The following is a 20191-nucleotide window of genomic DNA, read 5'->3' as shown; positions in this document are numbered from 1 at the left end:
TAACCCCATGGTGTTGGGAGGCTACAGGACACCCAGTGCCGATGTGACTGGGAGACTCACAGTGGGGTGAGAGTAGGGTCCTCTCAGGCTGTAGACAATGTCTGGGAACCTCTCACTGTCTTTTCTCAGAGTCTCTGTAAGACAAGCAAACCTGAGCTGATGGGGTTCAGGAATGTCAGCAGGTTTGTGTTGAACTTCATCACCTTTCAATTGTTGAGGTTTAGACCTGTTCTGATTGGTGTTAAATGTGTCAAACTGTAGAGGAGAGGCAGTGGGTCAGATACGGATCATGAACTCTTGGTTAGACGTATTGAGACGAGCGCTCCTGGCTGGGCTACAGGGTGGGGAAATACAGGCTGATGGACAGTTTTATTGCCCCGTTCATCACAGCGGGGTGAGCTAGTGACAGAGCTGGTAAGAGCAAGAGAGGCAGAGAGAGAGCAGACATACTCAGGACTCAGAGGAGAGAGAGAGAGGAGCTTTACAGAGGGAAACAGAGTGAATCTGGGGTAAAAGAATAGTAGTTTTATAGAGGGAAACAGGCGGAGAGAATTAATCTGGGGTAAAAGGAGAGGGGTTTTATAGAGGGAAATGGGGAAAGAGCAAAGGCTTATAGAAGGCAAGAAGGAGCTGGTGCTGTAATAATAATAATAATAATAATAATAATAAACTTTATTTTATATAGCGCCTTTAAAGGTGGCTTCTCAAAGCGCTTTACAGGATGACAATAACAATACATAAGAAGAGTATGACAATAAATAAGGAGAATACACAAGATAAGACACAATTACAATATACAGAGGAGACTGTGGATGGTGGTACTAAGAAGAGCAGAGGGGTGAAGAATGGAACCAGTTAAGTAAAGGCTTTTCTGAAGAAGAGGGTGTTGAGTCTGGATTTGAAGGAGTTTAGAGAGGGTGACTCTCTGATATCCTTGGGCAAAGAGTTCCAGAGCTTGGGGGCATAGCAGGAGAAGGCCCTGTCGCCCATACAATGTAGATGGGCTTGGGGGACAGTAAGGAGGGCAGAATTTGAAGAGCAGACCTCTTGGACTGCTGGTGAATAGATCCTCCACTTCTGGGGATGACCCTGCTCGTCCCTTCAGGAGGTGTCCAGTGAGCCTTTATACAGCCTTCACAGCTGCGTAAGGTCGTTGTTATTTTTCTTCTTCTTTTTGCCTGTCCTGCTATGTACCTTTATCGGGGCAGGCATTTTGTTTGGTTTTTCACCCTTTTTGTGGGTTATTTTTGGTTCATGCTAACCTCACATCAGTGCCTCCGTCCCTCAGTTAGGGGCATTGACTTCTTACAAGTGCTTACCGCGGCGCCGCCCACTCCCACATTGTTACATTATTTTTCAACAGGTTGCAGATGGCTGTAGTTTACAAGAAACACAACTACAATATTTACAATATTAATGATGCAAAACACCTTTTCCCATAGTGAAGTTATCTTTCTCAATTGCTGTAAAATAAACAGTGAAAATACCATATGATATATATATATAGCAAAGCTCACTCCGTTTGTGTGAAAGAACCTCCTTCTGTTTAACTGGACCCCAACAAAGCAGCAGGAGTTTATTTCTGTGAACAGAACTGGGAAGTGGTCACACCGCAGGCTTGAACAGGAAATTATCTGACAGAATCAGCTTTTAGACAAGCAGAAAACAAGCCCACACTCCAGCCTCTTCAACAAAAGGTTTAAAGAGGAACTGATTCCCTGCTTTCTCAGACTTGGTCATTAATTCTCAGTAACAAAATAAATATCTTGACAGTATAGAAACATTTTGCAAATTTCGAATTAAGCACAAAATCATGAGCTCTGTGAAAGGACCATAAGTCATCATGTTGTCGCAAACCCCTGGTCTCACCACAGGCAAGAGCAAGAGGTTGCGCGAACTGTGATGTATTGTGGCCCTTTCTGCTCGCTAGTCGCTGTAATGACTAATGTAAGGTGATGTACGAGCAAATTAAGTTCAGGTTGGGCAGCAGACATTTCACTCAGAAATGTTCCGACAAGATTTGCATGCAGAGTTAACACAAAGGTAGTATTTGTCAGCAAAAATTCCTTGAAGTTGAGATTAATATTTCTATTGGATTAAAAGAGAGGTGTTCACAAGCCTGATTGTTTACAATGTCATAGGGCTGCTTCACCTCACCGGACGTTTTATTGCCCCGTTCTGGATTGCAGAACATGGCACTGCACATACTGTACCATCGGAAATTCCATCTATTTTGTGATGTAAATTGGGGGTTTTCTAACCTCCAATGTAAAAGTACATTTTACTTTTATTGTGGTCTGAAATGCACTCATCAAAGCCAATTCTTTCCAATCCCAAAAGATAAAAATAAAATTATAGTTCCCCTTTAAACAGTCCCCTTACAACACCTGATCAATCAATTGCACTGCACATACTACAGTACAGTGTTGCACTTGAGAACAGACCCATAGTAAAACACTGAATAAATTACAGAACTGGGCTTTTGTGAAGTGGCAATGTAACATATATAGGAATATATGGGTAAAGTGACAATACAGTTAGCAACTCTGCCACAGCGTACTAGCATTCTGTTTTAACCACTTTCAGGGAAGACTGAGGGCACTCCTGTCACCTTCAGGTCTTCTCTGGTCTTTTGCCTCATACTGTACACAGCTCCTAACTCACCACACTCACACTTAGAGCACTAACAGTTCACTGGGCACAGGAAGGTTCACACTCATAACTCACTACATCATGTCCAATTTTCTTGCTCTCTTCAATAACTTCTTACATCAGGAGGTATAGATGTACTCAGCAGAGCCCAGCTCTCTTACTCTTCACTATTTATTCACATCACTAGGCATAGACTTAATCTGCAATTGAATTTGTACATATAAAGCATCCTAGTTATTTAAAAAAGATTGATTTCAATTAAACAAGGGCATCATGGTAAGGAATTGTAATTCCCATAATTATATGTATGTTGTTTGGTCAAATTCTTATAATGAAAAAATGAGCTGATGAATGATAAGATATATCGTATCGTATCAATTGGCACAACTGCACTGGTCACAGGCACCAGTGTCCACACAGAGAAGACCCACACACTCATCTCAAAGGACAGGCAGGTCACAGGCACCAGTGTCCACACAGAGAAGACTCACACACTCATCTCAAAGGACAGGCAGGTCACAGGCACCAGTGTCCACACAGAGAAGACCCACAGAGCTCATCTCAAAGGACACGCAGCTCACACATGCATATTTATATACACTCCCATACGCACACATCTATACTCACACACTCCTACACATGTACATGTTTTACCTGTGTTTCTCTTGTATAGATTTTGTCCCTTCACCTGTCTTCTGTGTATTGTGTACTTCCCCTCTGAGGGAGCCAAAGGCAGGGCCTGGAGGGTTTTATCTGGACTTGGACTTTTTCCTTGCTGGGAACAGTTCAGCATTGATTTGTTTTACTATGCGTTTTTAATAAATCCTAATAAAACCTTGTGACCTTAGTGATACTCTATGGAGCTACAAAAGGAAGGTTTATCACGCCAACATATTTGTCAGGAGGAACCAGATATGCAGACAAACCACGGAAAAAGAAACTGGTGAAAAGAAAAATGATAAAAGCATTTGAACTTGAACTTGAACTTTATTGCCATATGTAACCGGTACTGGTACAATGGAATTCTTACTTACAGAAAGTCTCTCGATTGTAAAACAAGTGTAAAAAACAAGACAAAGTGCAAACAGTGCATCAAGACAATGTACAAACAAACAATAGACAATGTGCAAGTAAACATGTAGACAGTTTGAATGTAAACAATACAGACATGTAAACAATGACTGGAGATGTGCAATAGATAAGAAATCATAAAGAGGTAGATGGTGATGGTGTAGGTGTGGTCCGAGGGGGATGGCTAAATGTGTTCGCCAGTCTCACTGCCTGTGGATAGAAGCTGTTGAAGAATCTAGTGGTCAGTGTCCGTATGCTCTTATATCTCTTGCCTGAGGGCAATGGGGTGAAGAGCTCATGCCTGGGGTGGTGACTGTCCTCTGTGATGGCCAGAATTCTACCACGGCAGCGGTCCTCATAGAGCTGTTTAATTTCGGTGAGACCGCAGCCGATGATCTTCTGGGCCATATTGACCATTCTCTGCAGTGCCTTTCTTTCTCGCGAAGAGGTGTTGCCATACCACACGGTGATCCCGTTGGTGAGGACGCTCTCGATAGTGCAGCGGTAGAAGTTCACCAACACATGTGTTGGCATCCCCCATCGCTTGAGGCACCTCAAGAAATAAAGGCGCTGCTGAGCCTTCTTCATGATAGAGTCAGTGTTCACAGTCCAGGTTAGATCTTTAGAGATGTGAATTCCCAAAAACCTAAAGCTGGTGACTGTTTCCACTTCCGTTCTATCAATACTGAGTGGGCTGTGAGTGTGTGGCCTGTGTCTCCGAAAGTCCACTATTAGCTCTTTCGTTTTCTTTATGTTCAAGTCCAGGGACGAGTGTATCTGCTCTCACTGTGTCAGATGTGAGTCTCACAGTCCAGTGTGTGAGGGAAGAGGGTATGTGTTCTCACTGTGTCAGACGTGTGACACACAATCATTACAGCTTGCCTGCAGGTCATGAAACATGACATGGATCTAAATTTACTGCACAATCCTTTCATAGCGAGGGACCAGCGCTTTGCTCAGTCCAGCACAATGGAGGGAAACACAGCTGACATGCAGCGCAGTGGGACAGCAGCAGTGCAGGCAGCAGCTGTGAGGCAGGAGCAGCCTGCAGAACTGACAGAGCTGACTGTAAGTCATACCAACATTAAGCCCACTGCTGTAATTATTATAAGCATTATTATTAATTTACATCTGAACTGATCATTTTCTATTTTTGTAAACAGAACTTGTGTATCAGAATTATCTGACAAATTATAAGAGAAAAATATAAGCCAAGTCATAAACACTGGTGTGCTACAGTATGTGCATGGAGATTGTATGTTCTCCTGTGCTCATGTGGGATTCCTCTGGGTGCTCTGGCTTCCTCCCACAGTCCAAAGACATGCTGGTTGGTTAACTGGCTTCCTGGAAAACTGGCCCTGGTGTGAGTGTTTCTTCACCAGACTGGGGAGGAACAGTGAGGAGACAGTGCTGCTTTGGTCAAGACCGGGGCTTTTACACAGAACTGACTGCTATTTCAACACAAGAAGAAAAGATACATTGGAGTAATTTCCCCACTAAGATTAAATTTAATATCTCTGTATTAAACTGGTGTAAAATGACCAGGGGAAGGGCCATCCAGGACAGGTATTTCAGGAACGACCTGCTCAATATACTCGACTTAGACCTGAGCAAGATGGCCGCCAAGAAAACCCAGCTGACCCGCAGATAGAAAGGGCGTATTCCGAAAAACAACGAGACACAGGTGAGTCTCGTCAGGAAACAAAATATAAATGCGCCGGAAGGGGGGTGAACCGGCGCGGAAGTTTGTGAGGTGATAGAGGAATCAGCTTGGTGTTACGAAAGGATTGATGAATTATGGTTTACGGATTGTGGCTTTGATGTGGCGCGGATTTGTGTTACTTTACGGACTTTGTAACTCGGATAGAATAAGGATTGAGAGAACGGATCACAGACTGGATTTGGAAGATAAACGGACAGGCGAAACAGAGTAAAACTCCACGGAAATTAAGAAAGAAAAAATGTGGTGTGAGTAATTTTACGTAACGGAGATAACTTTTCCCCCGGAGACACCACACTGGACACAGTGACCTGACAGTGTCTGGGCATCACTAATCACACACAGGACACACTGCTGTGGAGCTGGGCCAGTCTGAGATGAGTGTCGCTGTGTCCAGTTTAATACAGAGACAGCAGGGATATTGCATGAAGCACAGCTTTGCTTTTACAGCGGTAATGGGTTAAAGAAGAACAGCTGTTTTTCTGCGTGACTCCTATTTAAATGTTCATCTTAATAGGAAAATGACTCAAATGTATCTGTATCGTGTTGAAATAGCGGTCAGTTGTGTATAAAAGCTCTGGTCTTTAACAAGCAGCACTGTCCTCACTGCTCCTTCAACATGTGAAACTGCCCCAGCCTGAAGCAGAGATACCAGTGAAACCCTCAGACACCTCCAGACCACACTCACCCAGCCTCATACAGACTGTTAGTTCTCACACTTCATCACCCCTGCTATCTACATCTCTATCTTTACAAGGTTTTGAAAAATTTGACTGTTTTTATTAGCGAGTTCAGGCTCAGGTCCTGACATTGGGCTGATAGTGAAAGAAGAATGAGAGAGAGAAGCACAATGAAAACTTTTTCTGTGTTGTTCACCAGTAACAGAATCGTTTCTATTTGAGGTGTCCAGTTCATCCTTCAGAACTCACTCATCAACGGCCAGAAATGCCATTTCGTGTGGAATTCTAAGATGTTGAGAGCTTGGGTGACTATACTCACTCAGGGTGGTTAATGAGTTAAAGATGAAATGAAATAAACCCAGAAGGTGTGGAACACTGTATAGGTCAGGATTGATCAAATCAGCCAGGTTGTGCGCATATTGAAATGAGCTCAGAAAGCTGATGGTTCTGTCCTGCTGGGAATACGAATTCACTGGTTAAGTGGCTGCTGTGGTGTTTTGTGCTGAGTGAACTTAAAACTATAATGGATGCTTTGGGGCTCCCCTCTCTTTTACTTCATAAACCTGGGGTCTCCATCCCTGGTTTGAAGTTTCCCAATACAGTGTGTGTCATAGGTTGGGGTAGGGACAAGGCTTATTATTTCACTTTGAATTGGGTGTTTTTAAAGATTTCTAGTACTGTTTGGGCACCTGGACCAAACAGCCTGTTGCCAGTCACAGGAATGTAGCTCTAGAGGCCCCTCTCTGTGGTCTCAGTCACAGGATGACCTAGTGGTCTGTTGTGGTATGTTGGCGAGTGAGGGAGATAATAATTGCTTACACTTATATAGCGCTTTTCAGGTAATGGGGACTCCCCTCCACCACCACCACCACCACCACCAATGTGCAGCATCCACCTGCTTATCTTTTGGATAAGAATCTTTCCTGGGATACTATAGATGCAGTAGTTCAGGTGGGTAGCTGTGTCGGCATGCATAGTCTGCAAAGGAACAAGTAATAGATTTATTCCATGCTGAAAAGAGAAGAGAGAACGCAATGTTTCGGCTGTGAAGCCTTCTTCAGGTGACCTGAAGTGTTGGCAGCAGCCATATCACCTGGCAACCCACTGAAGCTAAGCAGGTGTGAGTCTGGTCAGTACCTAGATGGGAGACCTCCTGGGAAAAACTAAGGTTGCTGCTGGAAGAGGTGTTAGTGGGGCCAGCAGGGGGCGCTCACCCTGCGGTCCATGTGGGTCCTAATGCCCCAGTATAGTGACGGGGACACTATACTGTAAACAGGCGCCGTCCTTCGGATGAGACGTAAAACCGAGGTCCTGACTCTCTGTGGTCGTTAAAAATCCCAGGGCGTTTCTCGAAAAGAGTAGGGGTGTAACCCCGGCGTCTTGGCCAAATTCCCCATTGGCCCTTATCAATCATGGCCTCCTAATAATCCCCCTCTATGAATTGGCTTCATTACTCTGCTCTCCTCCCCACTGATAGCTGATGTGTGGTGAGCGTTCTGGCGCACTATGGCTGCCGTCACATCATCCAGGTGGGGCTGCACACTGGTGGAGGTAAAGCGCTTTGAGTGGAGTATCCAGAAAAGTGTTATATAAGTGTAAGAAATTATTATTATTATTATTATTATTATTATTATTATTATTGGCATAAAGGTTCCTGGGAAAGCTAAGGTTGCTGCTGAAAGAGGTATTATTGGACGCAGAAGGGGGCGCTCACCCTGTGGTCTGTATGGGTCCTAATGCCCCAGTATGGTGCATTAGGACAAAAAAAGGCGATGTCCTTCAGATGAGACATAAAACCGAGGTCCTGACTCTGTGGTCATTAAAAATGCCAGGGTGTTTCTTGAAAAGAGTAGGGGTGTCACCCTGGGGTCCTGGTCAAATTTCCCCCTGGCCTTCACCCATCACGGCCTCCTAATAATCTGCATCTCTGAACTGGCTTCATCACTCTGCTCTCATCCACACTGAGAGCTGGTGTGTGGTGAGCGGACTGGCGCATCATCCAGGTGGGGGTGCACACTGGTGGTGGTGGAGGGGATCCCCATTACCTGTAAAGGGCTTTGAGTGGAGGGTCCAGAAAAATGCTATATAAGTGTAAGCAATTATTAAATTTATTATAAGCTATTGGCAGACTTCCCTTAGCTTGCTTTGTCTTGAAGTCGAACCTGCTCAACATGCATGAACGCTCTCTGTCTCGCCCTGCTTGCGTGCAGGGACAGACGAGGTGGCGCTCAATTTCATCAAACTGCAAGTGGAATATGAAAAAAATATTTTTAATAATTCCCTGCAGACGTACTTAGCCACTGGAGAAGACGCATCGGCAACACAAAGTATTTTGACTGTGAGCCGAGTGACTGGCGAGTGCTGGGACACGAGGGCGTCCGGTTACCCTCTTTATAAGGGTGCACCTCGAATTCTCGCGCACTTTCCACACGTGCTCTACAGCACAGAGGAGCTGACTGGGCTTGTGGAGCGGTGGCTCTGTGGCTAAGGATCTGGGCCTGTGACTGGAAGGTTGCTGGTTCAAATCCTGCGGCCGGCAGAGGAATCCTACTCCAGTGGGCCCCTGAGCAAGGCCCTTAACCCCAACTGCTACAGGGGTGCTGTACAATGGCTGACCCTGTGCTCTGACCCCAAGCTTCTCTCCCTGTCTGTGTCTCATGGAGAAAAGCTGGGGTATGCGAAAAGACAAATTCCTAATGCAAGAAATTGTATAGGGCTAAGAAAGAAACATTATCATCATTATCATTACATTAAAGTGGCTTCTGGGACATAGCCACCGAGTGGAGGCGCGTCCCTCACATTCAAACTCAGCTTTATTGGCCTGCGAACAGCACCCTGTGGCTGCAATACCAGGAAGGCCACTGGGGGGCACCCTAAGGCTGAAAGCCAATTGAGCAACACCATCTTACATCCCTTAAGGGAACCCAAGATAATCAACAGGATTCTAACAAAAAATTTAATATTTTCAAACCTACACAAGAAAACATATACAAACATTAAATTATTGACTCATACGTGGTGTACTTCCCATTCCTAAACCTATTTGTCATTCAGTCATTTCATCCTTAAACCTTAGGAAAGAAAGAGAATTCCTAAATGTATTCCACAGAGAATAAACAAAAATGATATGCAGTTATACAGAATTAATTATGACAACAATATTGTAACAAACTATAGACTTTAAAGTATCTGAAGTGAAATTATATGAATTTATGTAGTACATGATTACTCAATAAATGTATTACTGTATTAACCCCTCTCTCTCAGTGCAGTGTTAATGTCCTGTAGTGTCCAGTCAGTGTGTCTGGACTGTATTAACCCCTCTCTCTCAGTGCAGTGTTAATGTCCTGTAGTGTCCAGTCAGTGTGTCTGGACTGTGTTAACCCCTCTCTCTCAGTGCAGTGTTAATGTCCTGTAGTGTCCAGTCAGTGTGTCTGGACTGTATTAACCCCTCTCTCTCAGTGCAGTGTTAATGTCCTGTAGTGTCCAGTCAGTGTGTCTGGACTGTATTAACCCCTCTCTCTCAGTGCAGTGTTAATGTCCTGTAGTGTCCAGTCAGTGTGTCTGGACTGTATTAACCCCTCTCTCTCAGTGCAGTGTTAATGTCCTGTAGTGTCCAGTGTGTCTGGACTGTATTAACCCCTCTCTCTCAGTGCAGTGTTAATGTCCTGTAGTGTCCAGTCAGTGTGTCTGGACTGTATTAACCCCTCTCTCTCAGTGCAGTGTTAATGTCCTGTAGTGTCCAGTGTGTCTGGACTGTATTAACCCCTCTCTCTCAGTGCAGTGTTAATGTACTGTAGTGTCCAGTCAGTGTTTCTGGACTGTATTAACCCCTCTCTCTCAGTGCAGTGTTAATGTCCTGTAGTGTCCAGTCAGTGTGTCTGGACTGTATTAACCCCTCTCTCTCAGTGCGGTGTTAATGTACAGTGTGTTCAGTTTCTCTCTATCTCTCTCGCTCAGAGTCTTAAGGGTTGTGTGGCTGGTCCTCAGCCTCCTCATTCTCTCTCTGACCCTCTCCCTCTGTCAGGCTCCTCTTTGTCCCTCTATCCCTTCCTGTCTGTCTCAGGGTGCAGGGCACGCAGTTGACGAGGAAGAGGAGGGCAGAGAGGCAGAGCAGAGAGAGCAGAGCTGCCAGCCCCACCTTCAGCTCCTCTGTTTCATGCTTTCTCCCCTCCCTCGGCACCAAAGGTACATCAGAACCGTTTGGTGCAAACACTCCGTTCTCCACGTGATGGGGACTCAGCACAGCGCTCTCTTCCCTCTGCGTATGTCCTGGGTGGCTGTCATTAGCTGGAATAGCAAAGGATTCCTGATCCATCTCTGAATCCGGTTCTAAGAAAAAATCGGAAATCTCCAGGAGCTCGAAATCCATGTCTTCGGCCCCAGCCGGCCGGGAGGGGTGGTCAAGGTTCACCCTGACCCAGCCAGACCCGCGGGCCAAGGGCAGAACTGCACCCACTTCCCCAGTGCTGGGCGGCTGGCTGGGACAAGCCCTGGGGAGAAGCTCCGCCCTCAGCAGAGGCCCGCCCCCATCACCCCGAGCAACCACCCGGGGTAGGACAGACGGCTGAGAGCCAGGAGGAGCGGTTACCATGGACACCACGGATTCAGCCAGTGAAGTGATGCGCAGGGAATAGGAGATGGTGTCGTAATAAGCCAAAGGGGCAAGTGTGTCATCACTGAACTGTAGCCATATGCTGAGAGAGGCTTCCTGCAGGAAGAGAGGGAGAGGGGTTAATACAGTCCAGACACACTGACTGGACACTACAGGACATTAACACTGCTCTAAGAGAGAGGGGTTAATACAGTCCAGACACACTGACTGGACACTACAGGACATTAACACTGCACTGAGAGAGAGGGGTTAATACAGTCCAGACACACTGACTGGACACTACAGGACATTAACACTGCTCTAAGAGAGAGGGGTTAATACAGTCCAGACACACTGACTGGACACTCCAGTACATTAACACTGCACTGAGAGAGAGGGGTTAATACAGTCCAGACACACTGACTGGACACTACAGGACATTAACACTGCACTGAGAGAGAGGGGTTAATACAGTCCAGACATACTGACTGGACATTACAGGACATTAACACTGCTCTAAGAGAGAGGGGTTAATACAGTCCAGACACACTGACTGGACACTCCAGTACATTAACACTGCACTGAGAGAGAGGGGTTAATACAGTCCAGACACACTGACTGGACACTACAGGACATTAACACTGCACTGAGAGAGAGGGGTTAATACAGTCCAGACATACTGACTGGACATTACAGGACATTAACACTGCACTGTCCATACACTGCACACTCACCTGTCCATATGTGTACAGGATGTGTTGCGCTGAGACAGTTGCTGTGATGACAGAAGGGTGGGAGGGACTGGCAGTGATTGACAAGGTCAGCCCACTCACTAGCTGGACCTTGAGGTCACCAAGTTTCACAGGGTCAGCTGATACTGTGACCTCTGACTCCCCTAGCACACTGTCCCACTGGCTGGACACTACCTGGAGAGAGAGAGACAGACGGAGCCCCAGCCCATTATAGATCAAACTGGTCATAGGAGAGGGCTGGCCGGACAAACACTCAGAAATAGGTGCACGAGTATACAGCTGTTATTAAGAATCATTGCCCTGTATCTCAAATTATCTGACACAACGTCACAATTACCTGCAGTGATGTCACTCCTGGCTCTAAACCAATCAGAATGCCGTGCTCATCAAGACTGGCAACTCGGGGGTTTTCCACTCTCAGCCCGTGACGGGCAAGCGCTGTCACATCCACAAACCAGTCAGGGGAGCCCAGCAGGTACGTCACCTGACGTCGGGCATCCACTGGCATAGCAGCAAACTGAGCCCAGATCTGAACTGTGGACCGCTGGTACACTGGAGAACAACTGAGAGAAATGGTGGAAAATTACTTCACTGGCTGTTACATGACGAACAGATACAACACAGCACAGACCATACAGATCGCAGTACTCTACGGTATAGGCACACTACAGCACAGCCATCACAGTGCTCTACAGTACAGGCACACTACAGCACAGCCATCACAGTGCTCTACAGTACAGGCACACTACAGCACAGCCATCACAGTGCTCTACAGTACAGCCTCAGGGCACAGACACTAACCCTGTCTCAGTGTGGGCTGTCCAGCCGTCTATCTGACTGAGCTGGGAGTCGGACAGTGCAACGGTCAGGGGAAGCTGTGGAACCCACACCGACAGGCAGAGGGAGGCGGAGAACGAGCCCAGGGAGAACTCCACCCCTGCACACACGCCCCCTCGCCCTGATTCGCTCCCGTCTACAAAGAGGGTGGAGCAGTCACTTGACACCTGCCAAGAGCGGAACAGGAGCGGAGTCACAAAACAAGTGACATAGGAAGATGAGAAAGATTTCAAACAAGAAGAAGAAGGCATTTGCTCCATCTTGCCTGTATGCGAGTAGTTAATTGACCCAAAGTTCGCATTTAAAACTCGGCTTTTTCTAGACTCCAACAAACTTCTAGCCTTGAACAATGAAAACCACGAGGGTGTCCTCAGTCAAGTAACTAGTAAAAACGAAATGGGTTTCTGGGCCTCCTCTCATTGGTAACATGTTTTACATTCTAAACCTTGGTGTACAGACGTGCTTTCTGCTTTGACTGGAAGATCACCAGCTGTTTCTTGAAAGAAACCAGGGTATCGCCTTCAGCAACATGGCTGGACGGCCTGTTCCACACTCCCACACCCCAGTCCCTCGGTTTGACTGTGTTGGCTGGCAGGGTGTGGTCTGTATAACAGCTGGTGTGAGTGTGATGGACAGATCCTCACTCCTCCCAGCCTAGCAACTCGTTCTGGGGTAATGCCACGGGTCTTTGTGCTTTTCTCTGCCCCAGAAGAACGTGCTGATGACACAGAGGTCATGCAGAGTGCAGGAATTTAATAGTGATGGCCTACTTTTGGAGACCCTACTGATTTAAGACATAATGGCCATGTGCTTCATCCAGAGCTTACACTGGCACTGGAATCAGCAAGCTGGCATGCTGGTGTACCAGGGATGATCTACTTCTGATTTACTCCTGCTATGAATTACTACCTAACTGTTCCTGTAGATAAACATACTACCCCTTGTACCACTATTGCTACTTCTAGTACTAGTGCGTCAGCAGCCACTGAACAGTCATATAGTTAACAGGACCTTAATGATGTCCTCATCAGCAGAGTGACAGGTGACAGCACTGGTGACGTCAGACACCTTCCCATCATGCCCCACAGCAAGGACGGTCACAGGAAGTGACACGGGCTGGCCAGTGAGAATGGCTGTGTTGATCAGAGAAGCGGTCTGTGTGGGAAAGCAAACACAAACTGGCACCACCTTGTTTCCCAGCACTGTCTGTTATGCTGCTGAAAAGGGAACTTCTAATCCAAAAGGAAGAACAGGCAGACTTCACCTTACTGCACACTAAAACACATAATGAAACACCCGGCAGAAAATCACCCAAAGGTGTCATAGACAAGGTATGGCAATGGAGCACCTAAGAAATTCCTGCAGCGGTACACACCTACTGGCCTTAACACATGGGTATCATGTCGGTATACATGGGCAACTGTGAAAAACAGAACTCTTGTCTCCCTAGAGAATTAATACTGATGTTTCAGCATGTTAATAGGAGAAATCTGAGATCTCAACAGGAAGTGGCTTTCAGTTTCAGGCACTGAGCGTTTTGATTATGAAAAGGAACAATGGCCCTGTGGAGCACTTTCCTCCCGGGCCAGAACAGACCCAATAATAGATCTCCATGGGGCCACAAGGGCCACGAGTGGTGGGCTGATATTTCAGTCCCTGTCTCAGTGTCCAGTAGAAATGCTCATGTGGGCATTTCTACTGGACTCTTATAATGACTGACAGGAGACCGATACATAGCAAGGTGCGAAAACAGGAGGACCGACAAGCACCATCGGAGAGCGTCGGTACAGTACCTCGGTGATCGGTGCAATGCCCACTATGTCTCTGTGGGAGAAGGTAAACAAGGATGCGGTGCCCCCCAGAGGTGGCATGGGGTTATTGTGTCCTGAGTACTCCACCCTCCAGAACACCCTGCGACTGACCGCACCCTTGGAGACAGAGTCCCCTTCGCACTGGAGAGAGATGCAGGCCACCTCCTGATAGAGAGAGGAACTGAGAGACGCACACACACAGAGTGAGGGGGGTCAAACAGGAAACACACTGACCGACTGCAGATACACTAAGGACATGTACAGTTAAAAAAATATATATATACAAGTAGAGGATTAAGTACTGTATTGGAATATTCCCATAGCTGGGGCTGCTCTCCTCTCTGATGATCGTTAAGATTAATTGCATGTGTGGGGCCAATTAAACCTTCCATAACAGGAGCCCATCGGCTGACAGCTGTGCAGGGTTCTCAGTAGCTCAGCGGACTGTTAAACTGCTCCTCTGCACCTGTACCTGAGTGTCTGGGTGAGTCCCTTCAGGCGATGGCAGATCAGTGATGTTGTTTCCTGTTTTGCTCCCACAGATTTCTCCATGGCAACGACCCAAAGGCCAGAGGTCATGACTGGAACTGTCAAAACTGTCATCTGCGCTTTCTTAACCTTTAACCTTTGAAGAATAAAGCAAGAGAGAGGGGTTAATATTTTGTACTGTATTAGCCCCTCTCTTTTTGAAGGGTTAATACAGTAGAGACAAAGACAACAGAGGGAGAGAGGTGTAAATACAGACACACTGACTGGACACTCCAGGACATTAACACTGCACTGAGAGAAAGGGGTTAATACAGTCCAGACACACTGACTGGACACTCCAGGACACTAACACTGCACTGAGAGAGAGGGGTTAATACAGTCCAGACACACTGACTGGACACTCCAGTACATTAACACTGCACTGAGAGAGAGGGGTTAATACAGTCCAGACACACTGACTGGACACTACAGGACATTAACACTACACTGAGAGAGAGGGGTCAATACAGTCCAGACACACTGACTGGACACTACAGGACATTAACACTGCACTGAGAGAGAGTAGCTACTTTACATCACTGAAAACATAAAGCACGTCCAGCACCTTATCACCACGAAATCAGCGCTGAAGTTGGACCGCAGGCGGACCGAGACGGCTACCGGCTGGCTGAACCTCGCCGGCCCCCTCTGGTATCTAATGAACACATTGGGATCCAGCCAGAGCTCCTCCTCCGCCTGCTGCAGAGAGGGGGCATCCTCCTGTTTGTCTGAACCAGCTCGGTCCTGGGCCCCAACACAGGAGCCAGGAGGCTGCCAATCATTCCTCATTGTGTTCCTGGCTCTCTCGCCCCCCGTCAGCCTCACTGCTCCCGTGTAATACAGCTTGCTCTGAGAGCGCTCCAGTCTGGCCTCCAAACAGCTAGGTGGCGCCCCGTCCATTAGTGCAGGAGGGCCGTCGTCGGAGTAATAGAGCTGCACTTGGGCGTCCATGGGGCTGGAGCCGCTAGCTGCGCTGCCTCTGTGGCGCCTGGGCTTGTGTCTGTGCGCCGGTGTGAGTTTCTGCGCGGGCAGGACGGGGTCCCGGGCCTTCAGCCACGAGCTGGGGAGAGAGAGGGAAGCCACACACACCCCCAGTGGAGCCTGAGGCAGAGAAGAGGTGAGTGCTGACAGAGTAGCAAAATCACAGACGCAAAAGCCACGTTCAGACAACGTTGCGTGCTTTTCTTTTTACCTCTGTGAGACAGGCAGCCCTCAGTTCTTGGGTTTCTTTGAATGCATGCAGAGTCACACAGCGCCCCCTGCTGTCAGTCCCCCGCCAGTGAAATAACACTCGGACCAGAAACCCATTCTCTTCTCCGGCGGTTAGGAGAGACGCTGAGAGAAGGGGGGACAGAGGAAGGAGAGACCGGGAGTACTCCTACAGAAAGGAAAGAGAGTTGATTCTGCAGAAAGTGAGCACACAACTGTAGAGACACACCTCTCTCAGAAACCTTGGCACACCTCTACAGACACTGATCAATACACACCTCTCTCATGAACCAGCAGCACCTCTCTACAGACACTTGATTACCTGTGAGACAGTGTAAGGATACCTGTGAGACAGTGTACAGCAGGCTGAGCTCACACTGGGTACCTGTGAGACAGTGTTCAGTGGGCTGAGCTCACACAGGGTACCTGTGAGACAGTGTGCAGCAGGCTGAGCTCACACAGGGTACCTGTGAGACAGTGTTCAGTGGGCTGAGCTCACGCAGGGTACCTGTGAGACAGTGTGCAGCAGGCTGAGCTCACGCAGGGTACCTGTGAGACAGTGTGCAGCAGGCTGAGCTCACACAGGGTACCTGTGAGACAGTGTTCAGTGGGCTGAGCTCACGCAGGGTACCTGTGAGACTGTACAGCAGGCTGAGCTCACACAAGGTACCTGTGAGACAGTGTGCAGCAGGCTAAGCTCACACAGGGTACCTGTGAGACAGTGTTCAGTGGGCTGAGCTCACGCAGGGTACCTGTGAGACTGTACAGCAGGCTGAGCTCACGCAGGGTACCTGTGAGACAGTGTTCAGTGGGCTTAGCTCACGCAGGATACCTGTGAGACAGTGTGCAGCAGGCTGAGCTCACACAGGGTACCTGTGAGACAGTGTTCAGTGGGCTGAGCTCACGCAGGGTACCTGTGAGACTGTACAGCAGGCTGAGCTCACGCAGGGTACCTGTGAGACAGTGTTCAGTGGGCTTAGCTCACGCAGGATACCTGTGAGACAGTGTGCAGCAGGCTGAGCTCACACAGGGTACCTGTGAGACAGTGTTCAGTGGGCTGAGCTCACACAGGGTACCTGTGAGACTGTACAGCAGGCTGAGCTCACGCAGGGTACCTGTGAGACAGTGTTCAGTGGGCTGAGCTCACGCAGGATACCTGTGAGACAGTGTGCAGCAGGCTGAGCTCACACAGGGTACCTGTGAGACAGTGTTCAGTGGGCTGAGCTCACGCAGGGTACCTGTGAGACAGTGTTCAGTGGGCTGAGCTCACGCAGGGTACCTGTGAGACAGTGTTCAGTGGGCTGAGCTCACGCAGGATACCTGTGAGACAGTGTGCAGCAGGCTGAGCTCACGCAGGGTACCTGGGAGACAGTGTGCAGCAGGCTGAGCTCACACAGGGTACCTGTGAGACAGTGTTCAGTGGGTTGAACTCACACAGGGTACCTGTGAGACAGTGTTCAGTGGGTTGAACTCACACAGGGTACCTGTGAGACAGTGTTCAGTGGGTTGAACTCACACAGGGTACCTGTGAGACAGTGTTCAGTGGGTTGAACTCAACAGGGTACCTGGGAGACAGTGTTCAGTGGGTTGAACTCACACAGGTTACCTGGGAGACAGTGTAGGGCCCGAGTGAAGCCTGGACTGTGGGTGGTCCCGGTGGCCCCGCGAGGGGCAGTAGGAGCAGAGGCTGTGAGCAGGACAGCAGGCTGGAGTTCCCGAAGAGATCCTGCTGGGCCTGGGAGAGGGGCAGGGGGCTCCAGGGCCCCGACACCGAGACCCGGGCTTGGAGAGAGAGGGGAGAGGGCTGGCCGAAGACTGGGGGAGACAGGAGACAGACGACAGCGTGAGATCGTGATCTGTCATTCAGCAAACACCTGCGAGTCAGGGTCCGCGCCCACAGTCTCGGTTCAGACCCGACAGCCCAACGTCTGGCTTTACGATTCAGGAAAAGCTAACCCTGGAACTGGTCTGTGGAAACTGTTAGCACCTCTAGGGCATTAACCCAGGTCAATGCCCCAGTCACCCCGCTGAACAGTTTCAGACAAACGATAGCGGTACGTATGTAGATACATATCTGAGAATGAACACCGTTCAAGTTAACAAAAGCAGTTGTTAAAGGCTTAAAATACATCGCATACATCTGTGTCACTGGCTAAATTTATCTGTGCCACGCTGATGTCAATCTAATAAGCATGAAACAGCTCTCTGTGACGTCTAGGATGAACTATGTGCAGAGTCAGAGACAGCTCTGCCTCCTGTAACGTTTCAATTGGATAAAGAGCTAATTCATGTTCGACACATCCCTCATAGACAGGTAACAGTGCTCAAACAACGTTGTCAATACCTATTGCGTCAAGGCCCTGCAGTGATTGTGGCTGCTGTGTTTGTGTATGGTGTACACTACTGACTTATTGTCAAGACTTATTACTGGACTACTGATACTGCTGCTACACTGATACTGCTGCTAGTATCACTACTGCTACTATATTAATACTGCTGCTAGTATCACTACTGCTACTGATACTGCTGCTAGTATCACCACTGCTACTATACTAATACTGCTGCTTGTATCACTACTGCTACTGATACTGCTGCTAGTATCACTACTGCTACTGATACTGCTGCTAGTATCACTACTGCTACTATACTGCTGCTAGTATCACTACTGCTACTGATACTGCTGCTAGTATCACTACTGCTACTGATACTGCTGTTAGTATCACTACTGCTACTATACTGATACTGCTGCTAGTATCACTACTGCTACTATACTAATACTGCTGCTTGTATCACTACTACTACTTATACTGCTGCTAGTATCACTACTGCTACTGATACTGCTGCTGGTACCACTACTGCTGCTTATAGTATTACTACTAATAATAACAATAATAACAATGATAATAATAGTAACAACAGGAGCTTCATTAGTCAGTAGTAACGGACTCCTTTATCTAACAGTGCTGTTACCACGACCCCGCGTGTTTTTATCCCAGTGAGTTTAGCAGTATTACTACTAACAGCAACATCGCCGGTCTGCACACTCACCAGACAGTGACACGCAGCAGAAGAGCACGACTCCACACGAGTGTCCGCGGCCAATCCGTGACCCGGCCGCCTCTCCCTTCTCAGAGGTCCCGCGGCGGCGCGAGCGGCTGTCCATCCCTGCCGCCTGCACCTGCGCGGGGCGCGAGGGACCCGAGAGCACGCGTTCAGTGAGATGCACACGCGAGCGCAGGTACTCGAGGGGCGGGGGATTCACTGCGCGAACACGCGCCTCCCGCCCGGTCTGCAGCCCGCAGCTCTGCCCCTGGAGAGTGTCATTCACACCGCCGAGCACATCCGCTTTCCTGCACCGCCCGAGAGAGCACGTCCACAGCGCGACTGCCGCCGCCACTGAGCGTTAATGATATAACATGCTTACACCACCCGCCAGAGGCTGGTCCAGAGGACAGGGCTGTGTCCGAGCAGGGGCTGGTCCAGTGGACAGGGCCGTGTCCAGTCCGGGTCAGGTCCAGTTTAGAGCTCCGTGTCCGCTGAGAATCTGGTCCAGTTTAGAGGTCCGTGTCCGCTCAGGGTCAGGTCCAGTAGACAGGGTCGTTTCCAGTCCTGGTTTGGTCCAGTTTAGAGGTCCATGTCCGCCCAGGGACTGATCCAGTGGACAGGTCTGTGTCCAGTCCGGGTCTGATCCAGAGGACAGGTCCGTGCCCGCACAGGGTCAGGTCCAGTGGACAGGGCCGTGTCCAGTCCGGGTCAGGTCCAGTGGACAGGTCCGTGCCCGCTCAGGGTCAGATCCAGTGGACAGGGCCGTGTCCAGTCCGGGTCAGGTCCAGTAGACAGCGATGACCCGCACACTGCTCGCTGTCTGTGCCCGCGGGGGGCCGTGCCGCGCGGGGAGCGCCGTCAGGTGTCGGGCGTGACGGCGATGCTCAGTCCTGCGCGCGCCGAGCTCTCTCGTGCGGGCGGGCGGGCGCTGTGACAGTGACCGTCACTACTGCTGCCTGCGGCTTCACCGCCTGGTCCGACAGGAGCGTATCGGTAAAGACTAGGTAACTACACGGATAGCAGACAAGTACGACACGCCCTTCTCGCTCCCAACTGAGAATGTAGAAGACGACTTTTCTTTGAAAAGGCTTTCTCCGATCTTAAAAATAAAAAATGAAATACAAAAGCAAGGTATTTTGTGTTAGTTTAAATAAATACCTTCAAATAAGATTCCAGAAAACGACAATCGTTTTGTTATAGTGCTTGGTAAAATTAGACAAACGTCTACCTCTTCAACGGGAAAAAAACATCATCATTTTCCACATGAACCACATATTCACTGTATTAACCCC

General features: G+C 48.6%; 1 protein-coding gene across 1 annotated transcript; it reads right to left on the bottom strand.

Annotated features, from left to right (window-relative positions):
* Nucleotides 1–9654: 9654 nt before the first annotated feature.
* tmem132a (transmembrane protein 132A) lies at nucleotides 9655–20007 on the bottom strand. The gene is made up of 11 exons (XM_069191348.1): nucleotides 18903–20007; nucleotides 17461–17669; nucleotides 15838–16023; nucleotides 15211–15746; nucleotides 14590–14742; nucleotides 14100–14298; nucleotides 13318–13461; nucleotides 12271–12473; nucleotides 11807–12032; nucleotides 11452–11643; nucleotides 9655–10834 (listed from the first exon to the last, which is right to left on the bottom strand). The coding sequence occupies exons 1-11, from the start codon at nucleotides 19015–19017 to the stop codon at nucleotides 10088–10090; spliced, it is 2910 nt and encodes a 969-aa protein (XP_069047449.1). The 5' UTR covers nucleotides 19018–20007; the 3' UTR covers nucleotides 9655–10087.
* Between the last annotated feature and the right edge of the window lie 184 nt (nucleotides 20008–20191).

This window comes from Lepisosteus oculatus, chromosome 6 (genome assembly GCF_040954835.1).
Source record: "Lepisosteus oculatus isolate fLepOcu1 chromosome 6, fLepOcu1.hap2, whole genome shotgun sequence".
Lineage (NCBI taxonomy): Eukaryota > Metazoa > Chordata > Actinopteri > Semionotiformes > Lepisosteidae > Lepisosteus > Lepisosteus oculatus.
Note: the sequence above shows the minus strand (reverse complement) of the source record. Positions and strands in the feature narration are given on the sequence as shown.